Raw genomic sequence first — 13,851 nt, 5'->3', positions numbered from 1 at the left:
AAATATTCTGAAAAGAAATCTCTTTGGGATACATGTGTTTCTATTATTAAATTATGAAAGAAACATTTCTATGTAAAATAAATTTTTTGAACGAATTATTTTCTATACGGTACATAACAATAGCGATTTTGTATTGTTCCAGGTTATGGAGAGAACAAACACCATTGTTACATGGCCGTCAAGACTGAAAATCGGCGCAAAGTCGAAGAAAGGTAAGCTATCGATTGAATCCATTTTAAAAGCCATCTGTTATGGATTGTATTTTAGAAAATATTTTGTAGAAAAGGTTTTGTAAACACGTCAAAATAACAATAGATAATAGAAATTTGTATTTTCGTACTATGTATATATATATATACACACACACAAATATTATATAGAAAAATTAGAAAATCTTCATAGAAATATCTAAATTTTAGGTATTATACCAATAATCGAAATAATTCTTGCTTCATATATTTGTGCAAGGAAGACGTTATGTGAGCTATTGGGATGGTTACACAATAGGCCGTGACATGGCGAAATACCTTTAGGTTTATCAATATAAGCGAATGTTTCCTTGTGTTTTCTGACAAATGGAAATTTGAGAGTAACTCTTTCTAAAATAACTGATTCATTTTAACTACTAACTAAGACACATAATATTGTCACCGTCGTCTGACACCGACAAGATCTATCGACGAGTGCAAAGGTACAAAAGGTACGATTAGACCGGTGATATCTTCTTTTTTATTTAATCCTAAGATAACGTGACACATACATTCCAAGTAAATTGTATTTTCTATAATTAAAAATAATTAAATTACTTCTAAAATTATTAATAACGCGCGAAAGAAAAGGAGTAATATCGTAAATCTCGGTTTTATCGATTATTCAAAATCCACCTAAAAATATAAGTATTTCACAAATTCGGAAATAACTGCTGCATTTCTCGTGACGAACGAGAGAATAATATGAAATGAGCGTGCAAGCGGAAGCTATCGATAGTTCGAAGGCAACACGACGTGGAATTCAAATTCGGTGTGTCGTACGTCCTTGGAATATTATACTCGTAAGAGACGCAAAAATCATCCTTCGTGATTCTTCGTGCGTTCTTCGGACTCGTGCGTAGTCGTGCGAATACGCGTTGTTCGTGAATTGCGTCAACCGAGTGATCGGTCATGTCTCTTCGTCAGCTGACGTTTTACACACGTGGCTTTATGATCGTTATTTAAAGTTTCATCACTGGCTGTAGAACAAAATTTGCGTACCTCGCGAAACTCGAGATTAATTCGTTTCACGCAACACCGAAACTTACGAGAAAACTTGTAAAAGAAATTTTCGATTTTAATTGAAATTATAAACTTAATATTTTTGAATTTTTATAAAAATTTCAATACATATTTTTTCTAAGTGAAATTCTAATAGATATAAGCGGGTGAACATAAATAATAACAATAATTAACGTATGTAACATAGTAATAACGAACATAGTTAAATAAAAAAACAGTAATTTTTTTATACTTTGTAATATTATCTCTCGATTATGAAATATTAATTTGATGATCCATGAATTTTTAACGAGTCGCTAAAAATAATTGAAAATCAAAAGATATACACAATAAAAATTTCAAAAAGGTCGAAAGGGCGGAAATATAAAAATTCGAAGTTTCTAGATTTGCCATAATTGATTATTCATCCATATTGTTTTTCACATCGATTATTTATCGTCTATTTCTCGATACATAAATTATGATATGTGGATCGATCCAAAGAATTCTCTCGTTCGCTTGAAAAAACAACGTCGTCGCTTCGTACGATCGGACCTTGTGGAAATTTTTCGGTGATTCATTCCTCCCTCGTGACCTAAACAGCTGTTGCATATGCTTTTTCTCTCTCTATCTCTTTCTCTCTGTCGCTTTCTTTTTCTTTATTTTGCGAATCCAATCGTATGTGATAGCCTGTGTAATCGGATATAAATAAACTTGTATTCGGGGCTTGTTATGAGTTTAGATTATCGTTAGAATGAGTTATCTTACACGTGTATATCTAAGTCCACAAAAACAAAGATACTCAACATATGCAATGCAGATACACGATATGGATTATTCACAAGTTTCATTATAATAATTTCTTTTATGTAATCGCGGAAACGTCGATGACGGCCAAATGATAATGCAAGAATCTATCGCAAGAATTTAAATTCCATAAAAATTTGCTTGTGGAATATTACTTGGATCTGTTTGATATACCTATTTCATATATGTATGTCAGATATGTCATACTTGAATATGTTTACATACTTTTTTAAGCTATATATAATATATAGAATGTTTTAAAATGATTGCCATTATATATGAAGACTCCAACTAACTTAAATAACATTTTTAAAATATAGTATTATATTAAATACATTATTACGGTATATATTTATATCTTTCAAATAAATTAGATAAAAAATGACGGAATTTTTACGAAGCAAGTGCGATATATAAAAAAGATTTCTTTTTCCAAGTGTATTCCATGCACTTACTAAATTGTCATCTTTTTAAGTGAATTTTATCATAATAAAACTTTTGACTAACGCAATTGTGGATTAATATGACTATAATATAAAAAACAATTCAATCAAATTATATTTATGAATAATTCCACAAATTGATCGAGTAATCTTTAATTGGAAAAATTTTAATAAATTTGAATAAAAAGTCTATGAACTTATTATTCCGTATATATTTCAATATGTGATTTCGCAGTTTATAACAAATCACGATTGACAATAAGTACTCTAGTATAGACGTAATACTCGAAATGGAATTTGCATTCGAGGCAACGAATGGGTTAAATTGACTCACATCATGCGCTCTTCAGGGTTAATAGATATTATCGAGTTATCTCTCCCGTGTCGTGATAGGATATCACCTTGTGATTTGACCCGCTCTCGAAGCTGTCGTGAATTTTGCGCAGCGAGATCAGCGGGATTCTAGCTCAGCCTAACCAACCGGATAATTGTCTGTGATCGAATTAAGCGTCAATCAGTATCACGCAGCCGTTCTAATTCTTCGCTGCGTGAAGATGTCGATGTGACGCGAGTCACGTAAGCCACGCTACTCTTTGAGTGATAAGACTACATGTAACTTTTTTCTCTTGTGGACATTTATAACTATACGATGGTGTAGAGTTGTGGACTATAATGACTGTTACTTAGCATGATATTTGTGCCTGGATTGGATGGTAATCTTCTAGAAATACAGCAAAGCTATCCAACGTATCATCAGTGAAACTGAAAGACATACACGTCTCTTGAAGCGACCAATAAAAAATTGGACGCGAATAAAAAATTATAAATTTGATTAATTTAATTTAATAAATTGAATTTAAACAAAAATCAAATTTATTATTATATTATTAAACTAAATCATATAATAAGTTTTACAATGAACTTTATATCGAAAAATTTAAATTAAAGAGAGAGAGAGAGAGAGAGAGAGAGAGAGAGAGAGAATAAAATAGGTGAAGAAATACACAAGCTTGGGTTAATTACATAATTAGAGCTGTAATTATTTCTCAATAAATTGCCAGTTTTCTGTTTTTTTCTTTTTTTGCCCGTCACATCATAGTTATATTTAGTCAATTTGTATTGAACGATGCGTGTTTGTGAAGTAAACAACAAAATTTAAAAACCAACTATCGCGTGACTTTACTGCTTCATCAAATTATTTAACTGGTTTTATTTTTCACCTAAATCGAGAAAATTTATAAGATTATCACGAGATCGCGAGAAAGTTTTCCTTAGATTCGTTACAGTTTTGCAGAGCATAGATTCGTCGTCGAGAATACAATAGACGAATGGGGACATATAAAGCAATAGCATAAAAGGACAACTTTTAAAATTATATCCTTTATTACAAATTTCTTTACTAAATATTACAAATATTCGTTAAAAACTTTAATAATTAAAAATAATTTAAAAACGATTATTAAATTTCAATGTAGAAATACACGAAAATATTGTAAGTATTCTTATATGACAGTTATAGTAGCTTTTTTTCGCTTCGATGGTATATATCATCGTTATCATTATTTTCCTTGTATGCATTCTACATGAATTTATCGTGAAACATAGCAGTGTACACATCATATATTAAGGAACACCTTGTATCATTCAGATAATCAGTCGAGCCTCCGATACTGCCCCTCTCTTGTTACCGCAACGGCAGCCGACTCACTCCTTATCGCTTTGTGCAAACAGGATTCATCTACTTTCTATGCTCGGCGCTAAAGAGGTCAGGACAGGCCTCAAAGTCTTGCATTCGAAGAGTCCGCGTGTTACCGTTGCGTCGATTCTAAAAATAATCACGGATTGTGTCGCGAGGACCGATAGATAATCGCATTATAACGCTGCAATTTCTAGACGCCAACTAAGTGCTTATAGTCGTGAATTTAATCGGATTCCGATTTTCAAAAGCACATTATCAAGTATTGCGTTATTTTCCATGATATCTCTTACATAATTAAGGAGCGATAAGAAGAAGAAGATAAGGAGCTGCTTCACAATTATGCGATATGGTATCGTTGTTTTGATTGCAAAGTTCCGAAAACTGTTTTTCTTTCTCTGCTCAGAGGATTCTCCGCTCGAGAATAGAATTCGATAGTGCCAAAATCTCAAAATAATTCTCAATTCTACTGTATGGAAAATATCACTAAAAATCACGGTATTTTAATAATCGGCTATTCAATCCAATTTCTCTGTTAAAGCACAAACCCATTTGAGAGTAATGCAAAATTAAAATCTCATTATCCAGTTATGCGTAAGAACTTTTTACGTTTAAAGGAGAAAAATAAAAGTAAGACAAAACTAGATTATTAGCGAAATTTTCGAAGAAACGTCGATTCTCTTTATTAAAACTCACATTTTACACGCATTTTTAAACGTATCGATCGATGAATCATGGTTGTCTGCATTTTGCGCGTATATCTATTTATGTTTAATGATTGATTTCTAATTTTTGATAATCATCGATAATATGAATTATCGAGTCTCATCCATGCGTGACAAGGATCGAGTAATAAGCGGAACGCGCATGTACGATCATTAAACAGCGTCAATGACGCGTCGCATTCGACTTTGGAACACGTTATACAGTCGAAGGCTTCGCGTCCAGGAAAAAGCAAACGTTGCGAATACTAAGATTGACTTCAAAATAGCTATCGATTGTGTGTGTGTGTGTGTGTGTACGTGTGTGTGCTATCGGGTTTTCTGCAGTCGCCAGCGGCGTCTTTCTATCTTCGGGGCCCTGCGCGTGATTTCTTTCAGGATCGCATTAAAATCATCGACTCTTTGCGGTCAAGATCGACCGATAGTACGTATTCAACATACACCAGCGTTTTGTGTCTCTTCAATTTCATTGAATCGATATAACTGTATACTTCGCTCTGCAGGCTTTTGGCGCCTTGGTTACATATGTCTGAAGATGTGGCGCGATGAGTTCGTCGACCTTTATAAGGAAACAGTTTCACCTCGAGTTTCACCCAGTTTTACGGATATTTTGTTTTCAAATCGCGCGTAACAAACATTTCTGACGATACACGAAAGTCGATGACTGTTTATGTCGGTGGACATATATACGAGTATTCGGTGTCGGTCAAACTCGGTGTCGACGATGGCATGTCGACGAAAATTCTTTGTCTTTGGCTTAACCCACTTTGCCTGAGGCACTTGCTATATTAGTCAATCCGAAAAAAATATATGCGAAAACACTGAGTGACATATATGTAGTCAATCCGAAGATTCCGCATATGTGGAAAATATTTTTGAAAAAGAATCTATGCTTCTTCTATGTTTATTTTATGTTTTTTATTCATGTCAGCTAAAATTATGGAAGCTATTATTTCGGACTAATCGCTTATTTTGCTATGCGCGGAATGAAGTTTAGTCGCGTAACGTGTAATTAACGAGGTCAATTATAATTGATTGCTCACAGTATAATAAAGGCGCGACTCGCTCTCTGCCGCCGTTTACGTTCCCTTATACTCCCACACGTGATTGTCACCGTAATTAGATTTTCTACCTTCTTTTCGCAGATCCGCATATAAAAGTCGCAGGACGACTAGATGATGTACGATCAGCCAAGGAGAAGATAATGGAAATTTTAGACACACGGGTAAGTCATACATATTTTATATATACCTATCTACGTAGTACATAGATAAGACTCAGTTAATGTCAAAGGTATCGTTTCCAGCGAATGGAAGAGTTATTATTCCGTTACTTTTTATAACAACAATTTGATGTTGCAATTTTCAACTAGAATGATAACTGACTAAACGCTGAAATTACGCTAAGGTTGGGAAAGTCTACTTTGAAAAGTAACTTGCATCATCACGCGTTTACTTACTGAAAAAGGCAATTTGCAATGAGTAACTTTACTTGTAAAAAATAACGAGTTATAAGTGCTGAATTAATTTTTCCCGTAACGAGTGACTTTTTCACTTTTTTTTTTGTTACAAGTAACGATCGAGTGACTTTCGAACTCTGATGTTACTGTTACAGTTCACAAAAAAATTGCCAATGAATATTGCCAAATCATTATTATAACAGAGTAGTAGAGTGATAAAGAAATAACGACGTTACAAGTTACTTCCATTCTCTAATCGTTTCACAATTAGTGTTGAGATTACAGTAAGGAATAGAAAACGGTGCGAAACCATTTAGGATTTAAAAATACAACTTTATAATTGAAAAGAGACACGATAAATTAAGTAGCCTGTTTGCAAAAATAGTTACCTTCATTTAAAATGTTTTTTGGGGAGAATGTTTGTACAATTTTATGGTCATTCAAGCTATCAAAAAAATCTTTTTTTCAATTTAAAAAAATTTATTGTTTTAGTTAATCAAATGTATATAATATGGCATGAGAAATATAATTTCTGTTCATTAAAATACAATGTATTTGACTGCTTTTGGAGCTGAAAACAGGTTTAGCTAGTTTTGAAACGAAAAAGTTGATGCAAAATCAATTAAATCTTAAAGTAAATTATTGAATGAAATAAAATTGAAATATTAAATATAAAATTTTATGATTTTAAAGAGCACTTTTGTTATCGTATTAACAAAAAAAATTACATCCTATATTACAAATTACCATATTTATTGAAAAAAATGCAATGCTTTCTCCTCTTTTATGTTTATGTTAAATTTAAATAAAAATAAAATATTGAATATAATACAATAGAAAAATTTGCAAAATATCAGTTTCATAAAAAATAATAGTAAATAAAAATCAAAAATTAATAAATCCAGATTAGTATTCGACTTCCAGTCGAAGTATAGAGTAGGAATCTTTAGCTTTAACTTCTTTTACTTCACTCACTTTTCTCTCTTGATTTTATAAGATTTAACACAATTTTTAAGGTTTTGACACAGTTTAAAATGTTCAATTCGTAACTAAGGAATTTAAGAGTTTTTTTTTTCATTTTTAGATATATAATAGTTTTTGCATTTTGGATATCCAATTATTATTTGTACAAAATCGGCTATATTAATAATCGGGAATGCAAGTATGAGCAAATAATGTTCTTCTTTGAGGGGAAGAGGGGAGGGGAGGGGGAGGGGGACAATCGTTTTGTCGGCGAGTAAAATTCCCACGAAGAAGTATGTCAGTGTGTAACGGGAATTTATCGAATATTTAAACTGTAATTATCGAACGATTCGAGAGATCTTTTCCTACTACAGTGTTACCGTAGTTGGTGCAATTATCGTCGTTTTGCAATAGAGGAAACAACGTTGCACGCGGAACGACTCGCTCACGATCGAATGCAAGGACGTGTGCTTATTAGTATTAGTTATCAGTGAGCTGGCATAGGTAATTACCGAATTCGATTGTGTGACTTGTTAAAGCGACCATTTATCTTTTCTCAAGTGTTACGTCATTGGCAGGCTATAAAACTTAATAAAAGCATTGAATTTATATTAAATCGAAGATGTTATTATAATAAATAAATCTTATTAAATATTGTATAATTTATACAGGCACTAACGAATATAAGGATAAGTGTCAAAGCAATATGTAGGTCGGAATGACTAAAAAAACAGATAAAATTTTGTTATAAAATACATTTCCAAAAATTTAACTAAAAAATGTAAATAGTACACTAAATCTGTAGCAATGAAAATGTTACTGCTAACAAAAGCGAATAGTAAAGTCATTGCTTTAAGTATGGATTTTTACTGCTTTGAAGTTAATCTATCTACTCTTACATAAAGGAGTGGACTATTTCATTCGATTAATCGAAGTGGTTTATGCATTAGTTGATAATGCAATGCAAGACGCATTAAATGTTACTGCAAGGAATTTAGCGACATAACGCACCGTTATGTCGCATGTTTATCAAAAATGTTTGTCAAAATTATATATGTATATACCATTATATCATTAAATCATTATTTTACCATTAGATAGATTAAATTTATAACGTATATAATATTTTTCAAAAATTAAATAAAAAATTAATAAAAAAATAAGGTTAATAGGTTAATAAATTGATAGCATGCTCTGTTCAAAATCTGTCTTCGTAGACTTTATTATCTGAATTTGGAATGACATTATTCTGTCATTATTGTAATCTCCAAATTCACTCCTTTTTTAAGTAAATTTTTTCACTCCAATCATCGAATGGATTTTCCATTCCCATCTTGCAGTAAAATTCACCAGCAATAACATTGGCGCAATTGCCACTAATGCCTGTATTGAAATTTCAATTTAATGCAGTGAAATTTCATTATTACAGATTTAGAGTGTACTATAAATAATGAATAAATATTTAAATTTATTTATCTGATTACAAGAAAAAGAGTCAGTGATATTATCAACATTTCTCTCGATGACTTTTGGTTGTTGGATTATTATACTTTCAGACCGTGTCTCTTTCAGCTTGCGCGATGCTTTTTTTCTTCGGCTCCGTGCATGTTTCTACTTAATTACCAGACGCATGTCGTAAGTAAGAAAGGTCGCGGGAAATAGACGGTGAAGAAAAGAGGCGAAAGAACACGCGGAAAGAACATATTCTATTTATACGTCGTCGTTCGTGATCACAAATTCCCAGGCGAGAAAGCGAATCGTTATGTTTAGGCGAACAGCCGAATTGCTTTGTAGAAAGAAAGAGATAGAAAGAGAGAAGGTAAAAAAGATTCAATGCAAAACGACGTGAGAATATTTTGAATATGAACGCTTTAATCAATTAAATGATTAGCAGCTTGCTTTCAAAAACTCGAGGAAACAGAAAATCAAATTTAATTTGAGATTGTCTTGAAAATTCGATTTATATTGTTATTTGAAAACTAGATCAAATTTTAATTAAACTTCATCTTTGTAATTTGGAAATTTACTTTCTGAAGTTTCTTAGAAAAGCGATTTAGATGATTGACGCTAAATCCCTTTCGTGTGCTCGTGTTCTCATATCGTAAACATCCCTTAACTTTGAAAAGCTATAACGAGACGCAGTGAAATGTCGTTGGCTGATCTCGTTACCGTTAAATCGCGAGACGGTAGGCGAGCCGGACTTGTCGTTTTATGCCAGCCATACCGGGCGTACCGATCGATTCCTGTTACTTTGTGTCGAATGTACATTCCAACGTGCGTGCGTACAAGAGACAGTGTCGCGAATATGCGGCGACAGAAACGAGGTGAAGAAGGACGTGTGAAAGGAACACGTATATACCTTCGCCGAGAGAAACGTGGATAAAATTCTGCGCTTGGTTTTCTCGGGCACGAGAATATCCGCCGTCCCTCTCCTCTTCCTTACAATTTGCGTGATCTACTCTCGCAATTGCAATCGCGGCAAGTGCATGGACACTTTAAAATAGATGTCACGCTTTGCGTCAGGCATGCAAAAGTAGCACGACAGCAACATTTGTATATATATAGCGCTAATTACGGGCTACCGGAATGGCGCGTAAATAGCGCAAAGGTATTTATAGAGCTCAGTCTGCTCACGTGCGTAGATATTCAATATCTTTTCGCGTCGACGCCAGGATGTCGACGTCCTGAATTTCGAAATCGCAGTCGCATCTGTCTGATTACGTTTTCGAAACGTGATAAACGTTTAAATTAGCGGAGGAAGATGGTATAGAGGCGGGACCGTTATGATTCTTTTTTCCGCCATTTCGACATCACTATTCAAATAACGCTCTAATGTGATTAATAAATAAGATTAATTATTGCATATGTTTTCGGAAATTGTTTTCAAACACCCTATGAAAGTATCCTTATATTCGTATGAAACTTGATGCATAAAAATCACAGTCGAAGTTTGTCCGGTAGAATTGAATGAAATATCAGAGTTGCAAATTTTCGTTGGATTTCTCAGCACCGTCTTATTTATTTATTTATTTATTTTTTTATCGCGAAAAGCGTTTGTTCAATGTTTAACTCTTACAAATATCTCTTTGCGTTCGCAATTATCACGATTTTACCATTACGAAGCGAACGTTTCGAGATGCTCGGCCTCGTTGCGAGCGAAGCGACGACGATGACTCGTTACACAGGAAGGAGTTCCTAAAGTCGCACGGGTGGATCGCGCGACGTTATCGCGTGACTTTATGTAATGTTCAGCCACGCGATATCTAAAGTTGCACGCACGAGTCCTCGGCGGATCGGCGATATGGTCCGAGAAGCTCACGCACGTAAAATCAACGATCTTGAAGCTATATAGTAGAAATACAAAGTGTAACGAATGTAAATTGCCGAAGAGATTACATTCGCGCAGAATGTAATGCAAGAGTGAACATGCCGGATGAATAAATATGCTGAATAAAATAAATATCGTAGAAGATACTATCGCACTTTCTCTCGGTAGCCGATTGGTGTAATGATACAGAATTACTGTTTTGTACACGTACAGATTATATTCAAGTATCTCTTACTGTGTTGGCAGAAACGTGTCTCTCTGGTTTCCCATTAATTCTTATTAGTGTAATAGTATTATTAATAATATCATTAAGACAGCACTTTCAGTTTTTATCAAAGCGAATCTTATCTGAATTACCTTTAAGTAATTTCGATAGGCATCATTATCATTAATGTTATTTTAATATTTCAGTTGCTAATATCAGATTCAGGATTAAATTTTTTTCAATACAAAGTTAGCTTTTTTTATTCTTGGTAAATATACATTTAATTAAAGGCTTTTAATACAAGTTCTATTTTTTAAGATTATTTTATTAATTTTATTAATAGACATTAATTTATCGGAATATGATATAGATTGGGTTTATCTACTCTCTAAAACTTTTAAAAGTAAATCTCATTCTGAAAAATATAATCTCGTTCTTAAAGAAAATTGAAAATTGAGTCACTCTGTTTCAAGACTGGTTCAATTTTTATTCTTTAAAGTGAGATTTCACTTGAAAGAATTTAAAGAGGAAATATTTAATTTCCTGAAGTAAAATAAAACCGAGAATATTTGCAAGTTGATTAAAATAACGAATCGAAATTATTGTAATTAGCGATAAAGATATATAGAGTTGCAAAAAAAGAAAGTCAATTTGACAGTGAAGTCAATTTCGCAATTCGATTTTCAGCAAAGTAACAGAGTAACCATGAAGCTGGATGTTAGTTACACCGATCATTCGCATATTATCGGCAAAGGTGGTCTGACGATTAAACGAGTGATGGAGGAAACTGGTTGCCACATCCATTTCCCAGACAGCAATCGCAGCAATCACCAAGATAAGAGCAATCAGGTGTCCATTGCTGGCGAGATGGAGAGCGTCGAACGGGCTCGTGCTCGTGTTAGGGTAAGATTCCTCGCAAGACGTGCGTCAAGGATATCCCAAAAAGATGTACCACTTCAACCACCTCGGTGATCAATTTCTAGTGTTCACTTTACCGAACACTAGAAATTGAGCTAATGTGAAAACAACATTACGTCGGATATCTATTTATATTCGGCATGATCGGAAATTGTATGCTACAGATGCAAAATGTCATTGCATCTCGAGAAAAGTCAAAATCTTACTTCTCAATTAATTGAATGCCGCGTTAACTGAGAATTTCTATTTCAGGCTCGAATACCAAGAATGTAATGTAGTAAAAAAAGCAGTGGGAGATTTTTGGGAGATCCTATATAAAAGTTACGAATAAACACACAATGAACGAACATCGAATGTTAATGAATATTCTGTTTATACATATGGTAAATGTATCATTTGAATTTTCACGTTTTCTAGTAAAAATTTAGATTCATTCGTTGTTGGTTCGTTCATGAATACTCATCTCAAGACGAAACGTTCGAGAATTGTCGACTTACATTCTTATCTTTTTTAGAACCTGACACCACTGATCTTTTCCTTTGAGCTGCCTATAATGGGCTCTTCGCAGAGCATGCCAGACTGCACTTCGCCGTACGTGGTGAAGATACAAGATAAGTTCAATGTTCAGGTGATGTTTCGTACAAGACCGAAGCTGCACGCTACCCTAGTAGTCGTTAAGGGATGCGAGTGGGAAGTTTCTCAAGTCAAAGAAGCGACGCAACTACTGATTCGTCATATGTGCAAAAATCTAGCTGTGAGTAGCAAAAATAATCGACCAACCACCTTGTCCTTTCAAGAGAGAGATTGAATAAATTATTCTTAAAATTGCGAAAATTAAATCTGGAATTATTTTAACTTCTTAACTAAATAAAAATAGTTTTATTCGAACACTGCAGTTAATTTTTTCTAAATGTTTTTTTATTTGATTAAAAATATCCAAAATATATATCAATTTTTTACTTTCTTAATTTTTAGCGAAAAGTCGATGTGGAAAAAGTAACTAGTACTTTTGTTATATTTTTCGCAAATTCCTATTCTTTATTCAGAAACTAATTTTTTTCCCGCATGTTTCTTTTCGTAGAGTCAAATCCAAGTACAAATGTCGATGGAGATTTCACCTCAACACCATAGCATCGTCTTAGGGAAACAGAGTAGCAATTTGAAGATGATTATGCAACGTACCGCCACGCAGATTATGTTTCCTGATGCCGGCGATCCGAATATACCCAGCCTCAAAAAAAGCAACGTTACTATTACTGGCGATATACATAATGTATATTTGGCTAGACAACAATTAGTAGTGAGTCGATATGTTTATACATCTATGTTTATACATGTCTAGAATTAATTTCCAATTTTAATCTCTTTTTCTTCTAAACGAGTTCTCTTTTTCTCCTATAAACATTTTTATTTTTTTAGAATTATTCTTTCCCTATACTTAAAATTCCTTTTTACAATATTCTTCTAATTTTTACAGTTTTCTTCAGTAATTTCAGTAATTTTTAACTATTATACAACTCGTAATATAATATATCAAATAATCAGGATTTAAAAGACTAAAAATATATTTATTATATTTGATTACAAACCATTTCTACTTGTACTCTCTTTCTACAATTCAGTTTTCTGTAAATATTTTTTCATAATTACAGTATGTAATTATGATACTTGTATGTAATCATGCCGATAATTGCGTGTTTAGGGCTCGTTGCCACTGGTACTTATGTTCGATCTGCCGGAAGATTCTATGACTGCTTCGGTGGATGCGGAAAAGATCTCCCAGCTAATGCAGTCTTTGGACGTGTTTATCAACGTACGTCATAAGCCGAAACAGAGTACACTCTCTGTCATTATCAAGGGAATCGAGAGGAAGGCCAGTAACATTTACCAGGCGCGGAAACAGTTGCTGGGACTGGACGAGCCCATAGTAACCGCTGAAATACCGGTTACTTATCACATTCCGAATGCTGGCAACGTTTTCCAGGGCAGCTCCAATAACGATGGTAAGTGTTGTTCGTTAAATTAATAGTAATCAGAAAGAAATGCGATATCGTTAAACA

At 33.4% G+C, this 13,851-nt stretch overlaps 1 protein-coding gene across 3 annotated transcripts in view; it reads left to right on the top strand.

The window, feature by feature from the left end:
- The window catches only part of LOC108746257 (protein bicaudal C homolog 1-B), a 36,426-nt gene that overhangs the window by 18,111 nt on the left and 4,464 nt on the right, over window positions 1–13,851 (top strand). For all 3 annotated transcript variants that reach the window (XM_018482905.1, XM_018482904.1, XM_018482907.1), the window contains 6 exons: window positions 143–212; window positions 6,064–6,143; window positions 11,561–11,776; window positions 12,306–12,545; window positions 12,873–13,091; window positions 13,494–13,794. In XM_018482905.1, coding sequence (XP_018338407.1) covers window positions 143–212; window positions 6,064–6,143; window positions 11,561–11,776; window positions 12,306–12,545; window positions 12,873–13,091; window positions 13,494–13,794 — 1,126 coding nt within the window. The remainder of the gene's footprint in view (window positions 1–142; window positions 213–6,063; window positions 6,144–11,560; window positions 11,777–12,305; window positions 12,546–12,872; window positions 13,092–13,493; window positions 13,795–13,851) is intronic.

Source organism: Trachymyrmex septentrionalis, unplaced genomic scaffold, assembly GCF_001594115.1.
Source record: "Trachymyrmex septentrionalis isolate Tsep2-gDNA-1 unplaced genomic scaffold, Tsep1.0 scaffold161, whole genome shotgun sequence".
Classification (NCBI taxonomy): domain Eukaryota; kingdom Metazoa; phylum Arthropoda; class Insecta; order Hymenoptera; family Formicidae; genus Trachymyrmex; species Trachymyrmex septentrionalis.
Note: the sequence above shows the minus strand (reverse complement) of the source record. Positions and strands in the feature narration are given on the sequence as shown.